The sequence below is a fragment of the Miniopterus natalensis genome, chromosome 18 (assembly GCF_054644295.1).
Source record: "Miniopterus natalensis isolate mMinNat1 chromosome 18, mMinNat1.hap1, whole genome shotgun sequence".
Lineage (NCBI taxonomy): Eukaryota > Metazoa > Chordata > Mammalia > Chiroptera > Miniopteridae > Miniopterus > Miniopterus natalensis.
In genome coordinates this window covers 11496034-11515882 of record NC_142098.1, presented here as the reverse complement: position 1 = coordinate 11515882, position 19849 = coordinate 11496034, and the positions used below count along the sequence as shown (strand labels likewise).

The 19849-nt window shown below is 44.4% G+C and overlaps 1 protein-coding gene across 2 annotated transcripts; it reads right to left on the bottom strand.

The window, feature by feature from the left end:
* Nucleotides 1–1372: 1372 nt before the first annotated feature.
* ZNF792 (zinc finger protein 792) lies at nt 1373–16394 on the bottom strand. 2 transcript variants are annotated; one of them, XM_087827142.1, is made up of 4 exons: nt 16338–16394; nt 5491–5617; nt 4854–4976; nt 1373–4183 (listed from the first exon to the last, which is right to left on the bottom strand). In XM_087827142.1, exons 1-4 carry the CDS (start codon nt 16371–16373, stop codon nt 2574–2576), a joined length of 1896 nt encoding a protein of 631 aa, XP_087683268.1. In that variant the 5' UTR covers nt 16374–16394; the 3' UTR covers nt 1373–2573. The 2 variants fall into 2 exon arrangements, with proteins under 2 accessions (XP_087683268.1, XP_087683269.1); XM_087827143.1 differs by lacking the exon at nt 16338–16394 and adding an exon at nt 10268–12156.
* Between the last annotated feature and the right edge of the window lie 3455 nt (nt 16395–19849).

The window sequence follows — 19849 nt, the reverse complement described above, 5'->3', positions numbered from 1 at the left end:
CTGAAATCAATATATATTTTTAAAAATGGAAAAAGGACTTGAATAGACATTTCCCTACAGAAGATATACAAATGACCCATAAGTACATGAAACAATGGTCATTATCATGAATCATTAGGGAAATGCAAATCAAAACAATAAAATACTATTTCACACTCATTGAGATAGATACTATTAAACACACAGAACAAGCAAGTGTTGGTGAAGATGTGAAAAATTAGAGCTCTTGGATACTATTGGTGGGAGTGTAAAATGGTACAGCTCCTATGGAGGACAGTATGGAGGTTCCTAAAAAAATAAAAATATAATTATCATATTACCCAGTAATTCCAATTCCAGGTATGTACCCCAAAGAACAGAAAGCAGGATCTCAAAGAGATCTGCACACCATGTTTATAGAAGCATTATTTACAGTAGCCAAACGGAAGTAAGCCAAGTATCCAATGACAGATGAATGAATAAGCAAAATGTGTGTGTGTGTGTGTGTGTGTGTGTATATATGCATGCAGTGGCATATTTTTCAGCTTTATAAAGGAAGGACATTCTGACACATGCTACAACATGAAAGAACCTTGAGGACATTATGCTGAGTGAAATAAGCCAGCCACAAAAAGACAAATACTATATGATTTCATATCTGAGGTACCTAGAACAAATTAATTAGAGACAGAAAGTAGGATGGTGGTTTCGAGGGGCTTGGCAGGGGGAGCTGGGAGTTATTTAATGGGTATAGTTTCAGTTTTAGAAAATGAAAAGTGTTCTGGAGATGAATTGTGGTGATGATTGAACAACATATACTTAATACCACTGAACTATGCACTTAGAGGGTTAAGATAATAAATTTCATATTATATATATTTTACCAGAATTTTAATTTACAAAATAAAGCATAAACAAATTGTGGTGGATTCATTCTACAGTGCACTACTCAGCAGTAAAAGGAATGAACTACCCATACACACAGCAAGGATCTTGTCAAGATAATTATCCTGTATAAAAGAAAATAGATGAAAAACAGTATAAATACTTTATGATTCCAATTGTATAAACTTTGATGGAAGACAAACAGATCTATATGGAAAAAAAATCAATAAATTCCTTGGGATGTGGCTAATGGTTTCCTGGGGAAGGCAGAGGCACAAGGTAGCTTTGTGGGTGATGGATAGGTTTATTATCATTATAGTACTGGTTCCCTGAGTGTATATATACTTTAAAATTTATGAAATTGTACACATCAAATATGTACAGTCAATTACTGCCTGACAATTTTATCTCAACAAATCATTAAAAGAAATTGTTGCACATAAAAACCTGATCTCTATTCATTTTAGAAAACAGAAAGATTTGGCAACCCTGTATAGACTCTACTCTCTCTCCTTGCCTTGGCAGCAAAAATGGCTATGTCACAAATGCTACACCCCGGAGTACAGGATCTATCTCCTCTCAGTCCCCATTTTTCTGCCAATGCAGGAATGATTTCGAGATAAATAGTGCAGTGAGCCTAAAGTAATCCACAAAACCTTTTAGATTATTTGCTCTGCCAGTGACCTTAGTCATAGGACAGAGGTCTTGAGAATTTCTGCAAAGCCTGAATCCAGCATAGTCAGATTCAAGGGAACATTTGTGGATGCACTTTTAAAACAGGTACATTCCCTCTAGTTTGCTGCAATGTCACCTACTCCATTATTACCCCCAGTGCTTCTGTACAAATTATGGTCCCACTGGGCCTAGTAAGTCTTACAGTCAGAGACGCCTGTATACCACATGTTAGGCTTAAAGGTACATGGCTCCTTGGCAAGTGATAGGTAAACTGTGTCTGTTCAACAGTGCTAGAAAATATGAGGCATCCCCTGGAAACGAGGGGCATAATTCATGCTACTCTCTATGTATTGGAGTTTGTCACAATTGCCCCTTCCTCAGGGTAATCTCTGGTCCACAAAAATTCATGCCATTCAGACATTAGGCCCCCAAAGCCCTACATTTTCCCTAGGAGGCCTTGAATATCGATACAAATGAGGCCAAATCTGGACTGAGAGCTGTTCTCTGCCATCCTGCTGTTCCCTCTGAGACAATAAATTTGGAGACCCCTTTAATTTGGTAGACCTTAATTTTGTTCTTAACCCATCCCACACAGTGACCAGAATACAGAAGATTAAAGGTGGCTTTATCAATAAGACCCTTATTATCACCCAAACCAATGTAAAGTAGGTAGTTGTTGTAAAGGGTAATGTGAACGCCGGATAAATTCATCATGGGTATTATGAGATCAACAATGTCCTTGAAAAAGGGAAACCTTCTCAGCAAGCTGCCAGCAAAATACAGCTCAGGTCTACACATGGCCAAAGATGGGTCATGTGAACAGCTACACCAGTCACAATGGAAGGGAATGAGGCATTCTTATTAGCCACAGGCTACTCCTGATTCCCTCTTAGAAAGAGAGAACAGAGGTCTGCCTTCCCACAAGGAGTGGCTGACACACACTCGAGACCTGCCAGTGGGTAGAGCTGAGATGGCTTCTTCCACAAGTCCATGGTCAGACATACAACTTAGCTTTAGAAAGCTTCCAGCATTATCTAGCATCTGTAGGGAATCTCCCCAGTGTGAATATCTGGATGAACAATGTTCAACTTCTGGCTGATGGTTCCCTCATAAGAGCTTATCTCTAGTGTGTGTTGTGCTGAAGGAGGGAGCACATTCTCTGCACTCCTTTCTCTAATGTGAATTTTCTGATGCCGAGTGAGGGAAGGCCTTTGGCTGAAGGCTTTTTCACAATCACTGCACTTATATGGCCTATCTGGTTTGTGAACTTTCTGGTGCTGTCTCAGATTAGACCTTTGTCTGAAGGTTTTTCCACATTCAAAGCATTCATAAGGCCGCTCACCAGTGTGAAGTCTCCGATGGTTACTGAGGCTGGAGCTTTGGTTAAAGAATTTCCCACATTCAGGGCACTGATAAGGCCGTTCACCAGTGTGAAGTCTCCGATGGTTATTGAGACTGGAGCTTTGGCTGAACGATTTCCCACATTCAGGGCACCGATAAGGCCGCTCACCAGTGTGGACTCTCTGATGTTTCATGAGGTCAGAGCTTCGGCTGAAGGCTTTCCCACACTCACTGCACCCATAAGACCGTTCACCAGTGTGAACTATTTGATGTTGAATGAGACTGGCGATATGGCTAAAGAATTTCCCACATTCATTGCATTTATAAGGTCTCTCTCCAGTGTGAACTCTCCAATGTTTAATTAGGCTAGAGTTGCAGTTGAAAGATTTCCCACATTCACTGCACTCATGAGCACTTTTACCTGTATGAACTCTCTTATGATGAATGAGGTTGGAGCGTTGGCTGAAGAATTTTCCACATTCATTACACTCATAAGGCTTTTCTCCAGTGTGAACCCTCTTATGTTGAATGAGATTAGAGCTTCGGCTAAAGAATTTCCCACATTCGTTGCATACGTGAGGGCTTTCACCAGTGTGAACTCTCTGATGTTTAATGAGACTGGAGTGTTGGCTAAAAAATTTCCCACATTCACAGCACTCATATGGCTTTCCTCTATTGTGATCTCTCTGGTGTTGAAAGAGGCCAGTGGTGTGGCTAAAGAATATCCCACATTTGCTGCACTCATAAGGCCTTTCTCCAGTGTGGGTTTTCTGGTGCTGAGCAACTGTGGGCTTGTCACTGAAAGCATTCCCAAATTCATTGCGCCTGTTATGGCTTTGGACAGTATGAAAATCCCCCACACCTTTGGTGCCCTGATGTGGCTTCTCCTTACTGTGAGTGACCTGATACTGGAGAAAACCAGATCTGGCCACGAAGTCCTTCCCACCCTCTCTGAATGTGAAAGGTTTCTCAGATGTCTCATCTCCGCAGCTCTTCACAAGTGAGGCCCTATCCCCCTCCCTTATGACAAACTTGTATACCTGCTGCATCTTTTGCTGGTGAAGGTATGCACTGAACTCAATCTTTCTCCCATTTGCCTCACATACATATGGTTTCTGCCTGGGATGTGTTGCCTGGTGTTCAGCCAGGTGCAAAATGTCTTTCAAGTGTAGGTCACACATGTCACAGGGGTAGTCCTTCTGGGTGGAGAGAGCTGCCTTGGGATTCCTGTCCCGTGACACTCCTTCTACAGAAACACTATGCTCAGAAGGTGATTTCTCATCCTCTGTTCCATGACAAACATCTGAAAGTAGAGAAACACATAAAATTCACATTAACTTTGATAGAAGGAAACAGCCCTGTCACAAGTGCATGTCTAACCCAGGAATGAGTCCATGGGATTGTTGGCAAGATGAGAGGGCTGAGGTCAGGGTAAGGAATGGTCTGCTCTGCAGTATGGTGCCTTGCAAGATTACAAAAGAGGGGAGGCCTTAGCAGGACCAGAGACACAAGGATGGGGTACGGTATCGGGCAGAAAGGTAGGGTCTCCAATTCACTTCTCTATGAAGGCTTTTCAGCAAGACCCTGGCTGCTGGTAACACATAAGCCCTGGGCAGTAGGATATGTCTAGGCTCAGGAAAATCTAATTGCAACTGGGAAGCTAGTGTTCAAGGACTATTAAAAGGGATGTGCTCTTCTCATGGCATATTAAGTATAGGCCCATATTGGAGAGTGCAGCAGAGGGAGCTGTGGAAAGAGTGAGACATGGAGGCCAGAAAGCTAGGGCACAGGGAGGAGCCCCAAGTAAAAGTAGAAATGACAAGTGGGCAATGTGTCAAGAATGGGAAAGGAAAGGTAGAAGAGAGATATGGCCATTGGCTTTGGCATCAAAACAATGATGAACATGAGAAAAGTTGCAGACAGTATGATTTGAAGAAAGTAGTGACATCACATGCTCCCCATCTCCCACTTACCAGAGCCAGGTCCATTATATGCCCCTCTTGCCATGGCTGAAGTCATGTCCACTCTGTCAGGCACCCAGGGCTCTGCCCCCATCTCCAGCTGGGCAACTATGTGGGACCTGAAAGATGTAAGACCTAAGGAAAAGATAGGGCAGATAAGTGGCTAGCACTTGCCCAGGTGAACTACCCCACCAGAGACCACAGGAAAGCAAACAATGTATTACAAAAGGACACAAAAGGGAGGTCTGGCAGGAACATCCAGTGGTCACAGCAAATAGTGACGACATCAGTGTCTAGTGTTCCTGGCAATATGGACTTAGGAAATGTTAGCTAAAGAAAAGTAGCAGGACAGAACTGTCACAGATCTGGGTAGTCACCCAGGCTAAGCCAGACAGGATCCACTGGGCTGACTGTAAGACTCCTCACTGCCTTCCCCACAAGGCTTCAGGGTAGCAGGTGTTGGCACTGCTCATAAACAGAATGAGACCCTACACGCAGTTCACCCCTGGAACCCACAGCACATATACCAGGGAAGTGGGGAAGTGAGCAGTACCCATGGTCTGGCCATAGGAAGGAAAATGCTGCCTCTTGGGAAAAGGGGACAGGAAGAGATGAGCTCAGGACGCCCAGGTACAGGTGAAGGCCTTACCCAGAGAGGCTATAAGTGCAAAGTTCTCAAGCATCACATCGCAGTACAGGAGTCTCTGAGCCTCATCGAGGAGTCCCCACTCCTCCTGGGAGAAGTAAATGGTCACGTCCTCAAAGGTCACACAGTCCTGCCATGATGGGGACAGTTCATTCAATGATCAGCTTCTCTCCTCAGGACTCCTGGTCTGTCCCCTACTGTTAGCCCACAGCATTGATAGGCAGGTAAGCAAAGAGACCCACTAAGCTCTGGGCCTGAAGTGCAGGGACCAATTCCCTCTACTCCGGGTCCCCTCCCCTAGTGTCACCAATGCCATCCCTTCCACATACAAATAAACATGGGCTCAGTCTTCTCCCTTAATCCCCAGTACCAGCTCACACTCACTCTCTAATGCATATATCACTTTTTGGACTGCATCTTCCTCAAACTCTGCACCTCACAACTACATTCCCATTATCAGGGTACACTCTCCCACTCCCCATCACAGGCATCTCCATGAACTCCCACATGTCAGTCTGCACCAAACATCCAGAGAGTTCTTGGCAAATAAAACCATGATCCCATCCTGCCCCAGTTCCTTGCTCCAATCTAAGCCACCCAGAACAATACATAGATTTCTGTTCTGTTCCACATTCTGGGCTTTCATCAGTCACATTCATAACAAAGCCAACCCCTCTGGTACTCCTACCCCTACCTACCCAGGTCTAGTGGCCCTCCCAGCTCACCTCATTTCCCCTGAGCTAATTTGCCAGCCTGACTGAAAATTCCCAGGCCCACCAAGGGTCACGACAGGACCTGGAGAGAATGCAGAGGTGAGTATAAGCATCAGCCCAGGCCTCACTGTATTATTACTTCCATTATGACTAAGCCTCAGCACCTCTACATCCTAGGAAAACTTAGCCACCTGCCAGACCCTTTTCCCTACACAGCCCCCTACCACCCCCCCTACAGTCGCCACTACTCTTCCTCAGTTGTCTTTATGATGCTAAACAAGCCGACCAAGGTGCCCAAGCAAGATACCCCGGTTCTCAGTTCTTAGGCCCCACCCTCCTCTGTCATTGACATCAGGACCTGAAGTGTCACTCTCCTAAATCGGAAACACAGCTAGCTACACCCTTGTCCACAAACCAGGTGCCACACTGTGGATGTTTCTAACTGTGGAGATAAATGAAGATAAACCAAATGGGAAAAGCAAATGCTATTTATTCTGAGCTTGCAAGGGAGTAGGCCACAGTCGTTTATATTTTGGCAGACTGGAAGGCAGGCAGCGGAGTGGGGAAGCCTTAGAGTGGGTGTGTTGCAGATGGGCCCTGTTGGCATTGGGGAAGGGGGGTGACTGTAGGCAAGCTAACTAGCCAGGGCATCCTATGTGATTGGTTAGGGTGTATATCTGACTTTCTCTAGTAGGACCTAAGTTGGAAGAGGGAACGGAAATTATACATGCTGTCAGTTATTAATCAAGCTCTGGCCACTTGGGGCCAGTTGTTACAGAGGTTATTGTTTAGCTTCCTGGATGGTCATTAGAGATACTGCAATCTGACTTCCTGCAAGTCTGACAGCAGGCTGGCTTCCTGGACTGTTTATTGTAGATAAATGTAGAAAAAGGCCAGCAAACAACGAACAAACTCTGAAGGAGTTGGTTAGCAAGCTTCCCAGAATCGCAGAAATCCCCTTGAAAACGAGGGAAACATTTCTGCCAGGAACGGAAAACAGATCCTTATCCCTATCGTTCTGGGGTTCTGGGGAGCTTGCCCCCAGGAGAGTTATGGCCTTAAGGAAAAATGCTAAGCATATAGCTCAGAACAAAGCCACTTGTTCTTGCACATTTTATGGTCTCTACTGATCACTACCTCTCACACCTACTTTTCTGTAGCTCACAATAAAAATCGCTGGATGGTAAGGAGGGTGGTTGCAGCTCCTCCAGAGCCTCAACCCTCTGCATCTCCACCTAAATCCTACATTCTCTGTGTCTCGAGTTTCTTCGTGTCCTGCAAGCACAACAACTGGCGCAGCGAGTAGGGTCCACAGCGACGGGCTTGGTAAGTCACGGGGGAACTGGAGAGGGACAGATGCGCTAGAGGAAAGCGACACTCCCGGGAAAGAGGGGGCAGAGTCCTGGGGACTCCCCATCCGCCGGAACACAGTATGCAGGGTTGTTACAGAGCTTGCTGGCGAGCTCGGGGGTAAAAGTGAAAGAGAAATAGTTTAAAGAGTTATTCACGGTGGTAAAAATACACTGTTATTGGTTTCAACCAAAAGGTAAAGCACAATTAAATCTGAAAGTATGGAAACAAGTTATGCAGGCTCTTAGAAGAGCACAGCAGTTAGGGGACCCTGTTCCTATGGGGGTATGGTCATTATGCAATTTCATCTCCATGGCAACTGCCCCATTTCAGTCGGACTCTGAACACAGCACAGATTCTGAGAGGCCTGCTTTCGATGGGGAACACAGGGGCCATGAGTCAGCGGGAGACTTACGAGATCGAGATTGGCTTCTTCCTCCCTTACCAATAAAGGATGAGACAAAACAGGAGGGCTTTAATCGTGGGGAGAAAGAGTCTGATGCTTGGGATGAGGAATTTGATCATGATCGAGGTATCTACTGTGTCCTTACCGCTCAGATCCAGCAACTTGCTGAACGGGCTGATGCACTGCAAATTCCCATGGGAAAAAAAGCAACCTGATGAGAGCAGGAATTATTCTAGGCCTCCTGAGCTGGGAACCGAAGCCGGAGTTCCTACGGGTTCTCTTCCGAAGCCAAGTGCCCCTCCACTCCCATTCTCAAATGCCTGTGGGGCCTGTGCAATTCGCTTTTCCAGTTAAACCGAATAATCTGACAATTCAAAAGTTATTAAGTGATCAAGAAGGGGCTCATGCTGCTGGGGATAGTGATGACTTTTTACAGTTCATGGACTTTCCTATTACCAGACAAGGGTTCGGTCCCCAGCCCGGCTTTCCTCAAGGAGGAACAAATGTTAATTTTATGCCTGTTGAATATAAGGTTTTGAAAGCCTTTAAAGAGGCCATCTCTAGTTATGGAATGCATTCCAGCTATGTTACTGGCTTGCTTAATAATTTTGCTACCGACCATAAGCTTATTCCAATGGATTGGGAGACATTAGCAAGGACTGTTCTAGAACCAGGAGAATATCTACAATTCAAAACATGGTGGAAAGAGGAGGCAGAGCATAATGCTCGAGTCAATGCACAGCAAAATCCCCTCAGATCAACTATGGAGGAATTACTGGGCACGGGACAACATAGCTCTTAGCAACAGCAAGCTCAGTTAGATGATCCTGCTTCAGTGCAGATTCAAGGAGTCTGTCTGCGTGCTTGGAATAGAGTCGAGCCTCCTGGTTCTAATCCTTTGTCATTTACAAAACTGGTTCAGAATACTAACGAGCCTTATATTGATTTTTTATCACAACTCAGAAAGGCTGTTAATCGGGCTGTAGCAGACCCCAATGTGCAGGACATTTTGCTGAGAACATTATCTTATGAAAATGCTAACTCTGAATGTGAAAAGGCTCTTCGCCCTCTTAAGGTGCAAGGGGCCCCTCTAGATGAATTTATAAAAGCTTGTCATGATATTGGTTCGCCACCTCATCATGCACACCTATTAGCTAGTGCTTTGAAGGATGGCTTGCAAGGCAGCACTCAAAAATATTACAATTGTGGGAAACTGGGACATTTTCGTAAAGATTGCAAGAAAAATAAAAATGGAAAGAATGGAAATGGAAATAGAGCTAGTAATCTGCCTACATCCAAAAATCTGCGCACCGGGTTGTTCAGGAGATGTGGAAAAGGCTTTCCCTGGACAAATGAATGCTGATCTAAAAGAGATAAACAAGGGAATGTCCTGTCGGGAAACTACAGATTGGGCCCCAAGGGCCGGGGCCCCAGGGAAAATAATATGGGCTTTCAACAATGCCAATCTCAGGGGGAAATCAATTACCCCTCCATGCCCACACCAATGTTTCAGAATTAATACATGCTACCCAGGGGAGTGCTGCACTGGGCCTTCCTAGTGCGCACAATGTTACACTAGTCCCAGGTGCAGGAGTTCAGAAGTTGCATACTAATGTGTTTGGGCCTATTCCTAAAAATACTGTAGGACGATTGTTAGGTAGAAGTAGTTTGACAACACAGGGAATTTTAGTGCACACCGGAATTATTGATTCAGACTATTTAGGTGAAATCTTAGTCATGATCAGTGTATCCAAAACTACTAATATCGATGCAGGGCAAAGGATTGCACAATTGCTTATATTACCATATATTAAAGGGAAAGCTGCACCACTCCAAAGACAAGGAGGGTTTGGAAGCACAGGCAAACAGATCTTCTGGCATACTGTCATTAATGATATACGGCCCAAAATGAAATTGAGGGTAAATAATAGGGAATTTGAAGGGTTGTTGGACACAGGAGCAGATGTGTCTATTATAGCTTATCAGAACTGGCCGAAAAAATGGCCTTTGCAAACGGTTAGGGCTCAATTTACTGGAATCGGCACACTAACCAATGTATATCAAAGTACTAAAGAATTATAGTGTGTCGGGCCAGAGGGACAGATAGGACATTGTCAATTTTATGTGGCTGAGATTCCTTTAAATTTGCGGGGAAGAGATTTGTTGACTCAATGGGGAACCACTTTAGAGATTCCTACTATATCTAAATCTGAAAGACAGTTCATGCTCAATTGTCATAGTTCTGCAGCCGGAATAGCATTTCCAAATTTAGAGTAGGGGTCCCTGTACAGTGCTTCGCTTTACAACTCACCTGGAAAATGGAACAACCAGTCTGGGTGGAACAGTGGCCCCTTCGTCAAGAGAAATTAGAAGTGCTGCATGACTTAGTACGGGAACAATTACAAGCTGAACATATTGAGCCTTCCTCTAGTCCTTGGAACTCCCCTGTGTTTGTGATAAAAAAGAAATCTGGAAAATGGAGAATGCGAACTGATCTTAGAAAAGATAATGAGTGTATTCAACCTACAGCCAGGAAGGCCTTCACCAGCTTTAATTCCACAAAAATGGAGTATCATTATTGTAGATCTAAAAGACTGTTTCTTTACGATTCCCTTGCATCCCAAAGATAGAGAAAAATTTGCCCTTACCGTTCCTACACATAGGATGCCTAATGAGAGATATCAATGGAGGGTTTTGCCACAAGGCATGTTAAACAGCCCTACTATGTGTCAACAATTTGTGCACCAGCCCCTACAAAAAATCAGAAAAGCTTATCTTGATAGTTTAATCTATCATTATATGGATGATACTTTGTTTGCTCATCAAGAAATGCCTGTTTTACAACAGATATTTAACATGGCTCAGCAGGAACTGACAGAATACAGGCTAATTATGGCTCCTGAAAAAGTTCAAACTACAACACCCTTTAAATACTTGGGTCAGTTAATTGAGTCTACTACTATCACACCTCAAAAGGTAACCATTAGAAGAAATAGTCTAAAAACGCTCAATGATTACCAAAAATTATTAGGAGATATCAATTGGCTACAGCCATCCTTAGGGATCCCTACATATGCACTGACTTATCTCGTTTGAACTTTAGAAGGCCCACCAGAACTAGATAGCCCACGGGAATTAACCCATGAAGCAGAAATGGAATTAAACTGGATCGAAGAGCATGTTCAAAGGGCTCAGATACATCGTATAGAGTCAATGAAAAATTGCCAGTTGCTAATATTTCACACCCCACATTCTCCTATAGGATTGCTAGTACAAGCTATGAATATTATTGAATGGGTATTTCTGCCACATCGTAGTCAGAAGAAAATGGAAGAGTATATTTCAAAAATATGTTATATAATTGTCTGAGGTCGCAATCGTTTAAGAAATTTAACTGGGATGGAACCTGACGTAATTATTATACCATTCAATAACGCACAAATTTTAACATTGTGGCAATTAAATGAAGATTGGCAAATTGTCTTGTCTGATTTTCTTGGAAAAATTTCTAATCAATATCCCAAAGATAAATTATTTCAATTTCTAAAGAAAACACAATGGAGATTATCTACTATAGTTCAAAAGGAACCCGTTAAGGGACCTACATTTTATACAGATGCTAATAAGGCTGGAATGATTGGGTATTCTGGGGAAAATATTTCCCGAGCAGTAAAAACTTCTCTAACCTCTGTCCAGCAGGAGGAGATATCAGCCATTATCCTATTACTGCAAGAGCAAGAACAAACACTTAATATAGTTGCTGACTCTCAGTATGCTGAACTCACAGTTAAACATATAGAAACAGTCACTATTGTTGAGGATTCCTCACCAATTAATTTGTTATTTTTGCAACTGCAGCAGTTAATTCGTGCACATAAATGCCCACTCTATATCACCCATATAAGGGCACACACACAACTTCCTGGACCCATGGCAGCAGGTAATCATGAAATAGATAAAAAATTGATTGGATCGGTTTTAAAAGCCACAAAGGCTCATGCCTTACATCACCAGTATGCAAGGGCCTTAAAAGATGATTATCATATTTCCTGAAGGCAGGCTTGTCATATTCTGCCTCACTGCCCTATCTGTACACAAATCCAAGGGCCGTGAATGCCAGAAGGGGTAAATCCTCGAGGTGTTGCTAGTAATGATTTGTGGCAAATGGACGTAACACATTTGCCTGAGTTTAGAAAGTTGCAAATATATACATCATACTATAGATACTTATTCTGGATTGACCCCTTTGCATAATGAAAGCTGATGCTGCCCGACCGGGCGTGGCTCAGCGGTTGAGCGTCGACCTAGGATCCAGGCGATCAGGGTTCGATTCCTGGTCGGGACACATGCCCAGATTGTGGGCTCGATCAATGGCTCTCTCATCACTGATGTTTCTATCTCTTTCTCTCCCTCTCCTTTCCTCTCTCTGAAATCAATAAAGATAAAAAAAAAAAAAAAAAAAAAAAAAAAGAGCTGATGTTGTTACAACACATCTTGAGGCTTTTGCAGTGATGGGTCTTCCTTAAAGCCATTAAGACAGACAACGGACCTGCATACCTGGCAGGCAAAACGCAACACTTCTTTTCTAAATATCATATACAACATGTCACAGGCATTCCTTATAATCCACAGGGGCAAGCAATTATTGAACAAGCTAATAGAACCCTCAAGGAGATGCTGCAAAAACAAAAAGGGGGAATAGGGACTCAGTCACCTAGACAGAGAATTGCAAGAGCTCTTTTTACTATCAATTTTTTGAATAAAGACATTCAGGGTGCTACTGCAGCTGAGAAACACTGGATTCGTGAGAGTTCTTCAGAGGTACATCAAGCTGTGTATGTAAGAGATGTCCTTACGAATACCTGGATCCCTGCTGAAGTTTTACGGTGGGGCTGTGGTTATGCTTATGTTTCCACAGGTAAACAGAAGTATTGGACGCTCTTAAGGGAAATCAAGATTAGACATGAGCAAGCTAAGGAGGAGTGAATTTAACAACTTAACTCAAACCATGCAGAAATTAGATCTTCATGCACAAACCATCACTGTCCCTTTGCCTCAAACACAAAGGGCTACGGTTCCTACTTGGGGCCAACTAAAGATGAATCAGAAAGCTGAACAAGCGTTGCAAGAGGCTGGACAGCCAGTAAATGCAACTACCCTTTTCCTTGCCATGCTTGCTGTTATTTCCACACAGGTAATGCCTATCCAAGCAGAAAACCACACTTATTGGGCATACGCCCCTAATCCACCCCTAAACAGGGGAGTAGAGGGGTGGGATTCTACTATTCCTATTTATACTAATGAAACATCGTGGGTGCCAGGACCTTTTGATACTTGAGGTCCAATAGCTCCTCATGAAGAGGGGACGATTATTCCCTCTTATGAAGTAGGAGTAGAGGGTCTACCCATATGCATAGGAGTTTCTGAGCATTGCTTAAAAGTACGGACTGCTGTCTGGGTGTCTATAGTCCGAAATTCTACCAGGAAAGACGAAAAATTGAGGAAATTATTTTTACTCCAGGGAAAAACTTTTAGTGGCAACATCAGCAGCAGCAGCCCGCCCTCTCCTGAATGGCCACCATGCTGTACTACGGCAACATCTTTGAGTGACTGGGTACACTAGGAACAATGTAGAGGTGAAGTAGCTCGGATTCTTATTAATACTTCCTATGGGAGTGTCATTGACTGGAGCCCTCATGGTTCTGCCTGAGCGAAGGGTCAAAGTTCAAAAGGGTCCAAGTTCAGGAGAAGGGTCAAAGTTCAGACTTACAGTGGTGTTCTGATGGTCAGGGTAATATATCTACACATGCTAATGGCACCATCCAGTGGCATGGGGGAGGCATGTCTGCAAGTGCTCCACATCTAATTGGTGGGCCCTTTCAGTCCCACCTATGGAAACTAATGAATATATTAAACCCTATGTATGCTTGGAATGGGAATATATGGCAAAACATTACGACTAATCAAACTCAGTTACAATTTACAAGGAACTTGATGTGTTGAACACAGGCTTGTGTCCGATTGCCATATCTTATAATGATTGGGCAGGTATTATGGAATTCTACTAACTATACTCTGACTTGTCATAATTGTTCTTTTTATACCTGTGTGAATTTTTCCACCCCTTTTAATAGTTCTTTACAGGACATTTATCTGCTGAAAGCACGTTCTGGGATATGGATACCAGTCCAATTGTCCCATCTTGGCAAGATTCCCCAACCATGATGTTGTTTCAACAATTGGTAGAATATCTGAAAAGATGCAAAAGTGATTGGCATGATCATTGCCCTTATCATGGGGCTTATAGCTGTCACTGCCACGGCGGCTATGGCTGGAGTGGCCTTGCACGAAAGCGTGCAAACTGTACATTATATACAACAGTGGCCTACTAACTCTGGGCAGTTATGGACGTCTCAGGCGGATTGACTCAGAAATTAATGCTAGACTAGGAGATTTAGAACAAGCTGTAGTTATGTCAGAAGATCAAATAGTTTACAACGTCAGATACATCTTAAATGTGATTGGAACACATCTACCATTTGTGTCACTCCTATTCCTTGGAATCAAACACACTTTCCTTGGTCTATAGTACAAAAACATTTGTTACACCACTCACATAACATGACTGAAGAAATTGGGGAATTACAAAAACATATTTCTACTACTTTTCAAAATCAACTACAACTAGTTTCTGGGACTGATTTAATACAAGGGATGCAGGAAGGCTTACAAAAATTAAATCCTCTTAATAGTCTTAAAGCATTAGGAGGAGGTATGGCTGGAATTTTCATTTGCTGTTGTATTGCTTTTTGTCTCCTATAAACAGTCTGGAGAGGAGCTCACCGATTTGCTTTTTGTCTCCTACACAGTCTGGAGAGGAGCTTGCCGATCGCAAAACTTAATCACCCAAGGACAGCAGAAAACAGCTGCCTTCTCTATCCTGCTTCACCAAATTCAGCAAAAACAAAAAGGGGGAAATGGAGGAAAAGGCCAGCAAACAACAAACAAACTCTGAAGGAATTGGTTAGCAAGCTTCCCAGAATTGCAGAAATCCCCTTGAAAACGAGGGAAACATTTCTGCCAGGAACTGAAAACAGATCCTTATCTTTCTGGGAAGCTTGCCCCCAGGAGAGTTATAGCCTTAAGGAAAAATGCTAAGCATATAGCTCAGAACAAAGCCACTTGTTCTTGCGCATTCTATGGTCTCTACTGATCACTCTCTCTCACACCTGCTTTTCTGTAGCTCACAACAAAAATAGATGGATGGTGAGGAGGGTGGTTGCAGCTCCTCCAGAGCCTCAACCCTCTGCATCTCCACCTAAATTCTACATTCTCCATGTCTCGAGTTTTTTCGCGTCCCACGAGCACAACAGATAAAGAGGTTGGTTTCCTGGGCAGGTTGCGAGTGACAGTTCTATTTTTATGTATTGTCTGGCCATTGTCCCTCTGTGTATGGGGCCTCTCATTCCTTTAACTACACCTCCCCACAATACCGTAGCTGTGTGCCTAGCTGCCCACTCTTCACCACCACTCAGAACATCAGAACTCCCTGGCCGGTGTGGCTCAGTTGGTTGGCTGTTGTCCCATGCACCAAAAGGTTGCTGGTTCGATTCCAGTCAGGGCATATGCCTGGGACGGCTTGATCCCCCGTAGGGGGCGTGCAGGAGGCAGCAGATAAATGTTTCTCTTTCTATCTCCCTCTCCCTTTCTCTCTCTCTAAAAGGCAATAAAATACATGTTTTAAAAAGGACATTAGAACTCAACATGGTTAAAACCTAACTTCTGTGATTCCACTTAAAATTCCTTCTACAACCAACTACCCCATTTCAGTTGACGGCTCATCCATCCTACCAGCTGCTAAACCCAAAAACTATGGGCAACTTCTCATTGGCACCCTCCACATCAAAAACTTTTGTCAACCCGCCTTAAAAGACAGATGCAAAACCCAATCCCTTCTACCTCCAGCCACCTGCACTACTCACCTGGGCCCTGCGGGAGCCTCACCCCGCGGTTTTCCACTCTGCGTCCATAGGAATAAGGCCTGAGTCGGATCACTTTCCTCCTCTGCTCTGAACCTCCGGTGGCTCCCAATGCCCTCCGGTTGGAGGCCCAGCTGCTCGGGCCGCCGTCCCAGAGCTGACCGGGCCCAGCTGCCCTCTCAGTCTCCCTGCCTATGCTGGTCCTTGTGCCTGGGACACCCTTTCCTACCTCACCCCACTGCGCTTCAGACGTGGGACCCGCTCTAGGTAATCCTCCGCCTGGACTCGGGACCCTAGGCGGGGAGTGACTCCCCTCCCGAGTCCCAGACTCGAAAGCAGAGCGATGGGCGAGGACAGCCACGGGCCACGCCCACCTGTCCCACCCGGGGCGCGTCCACTCACCTGCGCCCGGTCCCTCCGCGCCGACGCCGCAGCCATCGCGGCGGGCGTCCCGGGCTCAGCCTCGCGCCCCCCGTGCCCTGCCCGGGGCGAGGCGTGTCCTGGGCTGCGGGTCGCACTGCTAGCCTCGGTCTCCCGCGTGTAAAAGGCTCACGGTGCCCGGTGAGCCCGGCCTTGGGCCGCGGAGGAGGGCGGCGGCCTCGCTGTCCTCCCCGCTGCGCCCGGAAAGCCGCCGGGGAGCGCCCACCGCCCCAGCGCGCAGACCCGCTGCGCCAGCGACCTGCGGGACTGAGACGCAGGAAGTTCCGGCCCCCTCCCCGCCACTCTCCCGGGCTGTCATTGGCCCAGGGCCAGTCGGCGACGCCTCCCGGTGAGCGCTCTCGACCCCGCGTCCCGCCTGACTGAGGGGGGCGCGCGCGCGGAGGGGGCGGGGCCGCGCCACCTCTTCCCCGCTGCGCCTGAGCCGCGCCGGGAGCTTTTCCTCTTAAAGGGGCCGTCCCCGCACCCCCGTGACCGCCCGGGGAGGCCCCGCCTGCCCTCGACGCCTATAAAAGACCCGCTTCTGCCTGTGTGGGCGTCAGCGGGCCCCTTCAGCGCTCCACACCCAGGGCCCTGGGTTCACGATGAAAATGATGATACCTAGTATGAGGGATCTATCTACTGCTGGCTTTAAATGCTGCTCTAATTCAGTGCTTCTTGCAAACCAGTAACATCACCCGGGAATTTATTAAAAATTCAAGTTCCTGGGCAACAACCCAAAAGAGATTCAGAAGTTTAGGGGTGGGCCCAGCGTTGTGTGTGTCAACAAGTGCTTCAGGGGCTGCAGTTTGAGTAAAGGGACTTATTAAATCCAGTAATAAAATAGGAAAAATAACACTACATATTTCATGGTAGGTAACAGGGCCTGGGACATAGTTACTGCTTGACACTTGGCACTATTGTCACCGTTATAATCAATCACAAGGCACAAACGACTGTGGGAGGGAAGTTAGAGACACTTCTCTATAGGGTAATTAGGGATATTTGTCAAAATATAAGATACAATGACTCTAATTCAGCAAGTAGCTGTATAGGTAATGATAATTTTTACATGAAAGCACATCTTTTACCATTTGGCTATTTTATTCTTTAAAACATATCATGCAGGAGAGTTTCATAAACTCCAGGTGGGCTTATTGCCCAAGCGACAGATTCTTACAGAAAGACAGATAGACAGACAGACGTGGATATGTTGTTCTACAGATTTACGGATTCATTGGTTGATTCTTAAATGTGCCCTGACCGGGGATCCAGTCCACAACCTCGGCTTTTCAGGACGACACTCTAACCAACTGAGCTACCCGGCCGAGCTCGGCCAGAAATTTTTAATGGCTCAAAAGGCCCTTTAGGAAGGATTAAATTTTAAAAATTAATAGACATTTTTAGAGCAGCTTTAGATTCACAGCAAAACTGAGCAGAAAGTACAGTGTTCCCAGGTACCTCTTCCCCTGTGCACACACACAGGCCCTCCTTCCTTCAACATCTGCATCAGTGCGGTGCATTTATTACAACATGGGAACAAACATTGGCATGTCTTTATTAAAAGAAGTCCATAGGTTACATTAAGAGTCTACTCTTTGTATTGCACTTTCTCTGGGTTTTGACAAATGTATAATGTCATGAGTCCACCATTATAGTTTTATACAAAATAGTTTCACTGCCCTATAAATCCTGTGCTCCATCTATTCATTCAACCCTCCCCTCCAACCCCTGGCAACCCCTGAACTCCTTACTGTCTTCATAGTTTTGCCATTTCTAGAGCGTCATATAGTGGGAATCATACCATATGTAGCCTTTTCGAATTGGCGTCTTTCACTTAGTAATACACATTTAGGTTTCCTCTAAGCCTTTTCATAGCTTGATAGCTCATTTGTTTTTAGCACTGCATAATATTGCATTGTTTGCATGTACCAGTTTCTTTATACATTCACCTACTGAAGGACATCTTGGTTACTTCCAGTTTGGGGCAATTATGAATAAACCTGCCATAAACATACATGTGCAAGTTTTTGTGTGGGCATGTTTTCAAATGTTTTGGGTAAATGCCAAGGAGTACAATTGCTGGGTTGTATGGTAAGAGTATGCTTAGTTTTGTAAGAAACTTGCAAACTCTTTCAAATTGGCTGTGCTGTTTTGCATTCCCACCAGCAATGAATGAGAGCTCCTATTGCTATACATCCTCGGCAGCATTTAGTGTTTGCTAGTATTTTGGATTCTAGCAATGCTAATAGGTGTGTAGTAGTATCTCATTATTGTGTTAGTTTGCATTTCCCTAATGACATTTGGTTCTGGGCATCAATTCAAGATAGTGGTAAATAAGAAATAGCCTTTGGCTTCATGGAGCTTATACTGTAGTGGAAATTCTTGTCACTTCATCAAAAAAATCAACCCCCACGCTCCCACAGGACAGGCAGGGATTCTTGGCCCTACACTGAAAAGGAAGAAGCTAGAACACACAGAGCTGAGTGGCAGAAAGACAAGGCAGTGAGCACCAGGTACTCTCCATGAGCACAGAGGAGCACGGTCTACACACGCCGTCTAATCCCAGGGCTCGGTGTTGGGGTGGATGCTAAAGGCTCTCACCCCTTTCTTCAATTCTGTACTCAGTAAACAACATCCTCGTCATAACTTGGCTTTCCAGACATGGCAGAGACTATTACTTACCTTCCTAATACTTTCCCCTTTTTTCAAAAACAAAATAATTTCTTATTTTTCAATTACATTTGATGTACAGTATTATATGAGTATTATATGAGTTTCAGGTGTATAACCCAATGATTGGACATTTATATAACTTATGAAGTCATCATCCTGATAAATCTAGTATCATCAGACACGATACATAGTTATTACAATATTATTGACTGTATTCCCTGTGCTCTTCTTTACATCCCCACGAATATTCTGTACCTACCAATTTGTACTTCTTAATCCCTTCACCTTTTCCACCCTTCCTCCCAAACCCCCTCCCACCTGGCAACAGTCAAAATCTTTTCTATATCTATGAGTCTGTTTCTGTTCTGCTTGTTCATTTATTTTGTTTCTTAGATTTCACATATAAGTGAAATCATCTGGCATTTGTCTTTCTCTCTCATTTCACTCAGCACAATACTCTCTAGGTCCATCCATGTTGTTGCAGATGCAAGATTTCATTCTTTTTCATGGCTGGGTCATACACTATTTTATATAATCACCATCTGTTCTTCAACCATTCATCTATTGATGAACACTTAGGTTGCTTCCATATCTTAACTGTTGCAAATAACGCTGCAATGAACATATGAATGCATATATTCTTGATTTAGTGTTTCTTTGGATAAATACCCAGAAGTGAAATTGCTGGATCCTTCATTGTCTCTTGTTATAGGCCTTATTTTAAAGTCTATATTATCTGGTATAAGTATTGCTACCTCAGCTTTTTTTGTTTTCATTTTTATGAAACATCTTTTTCCATCCCTTTACTTTCAGTCTATGTG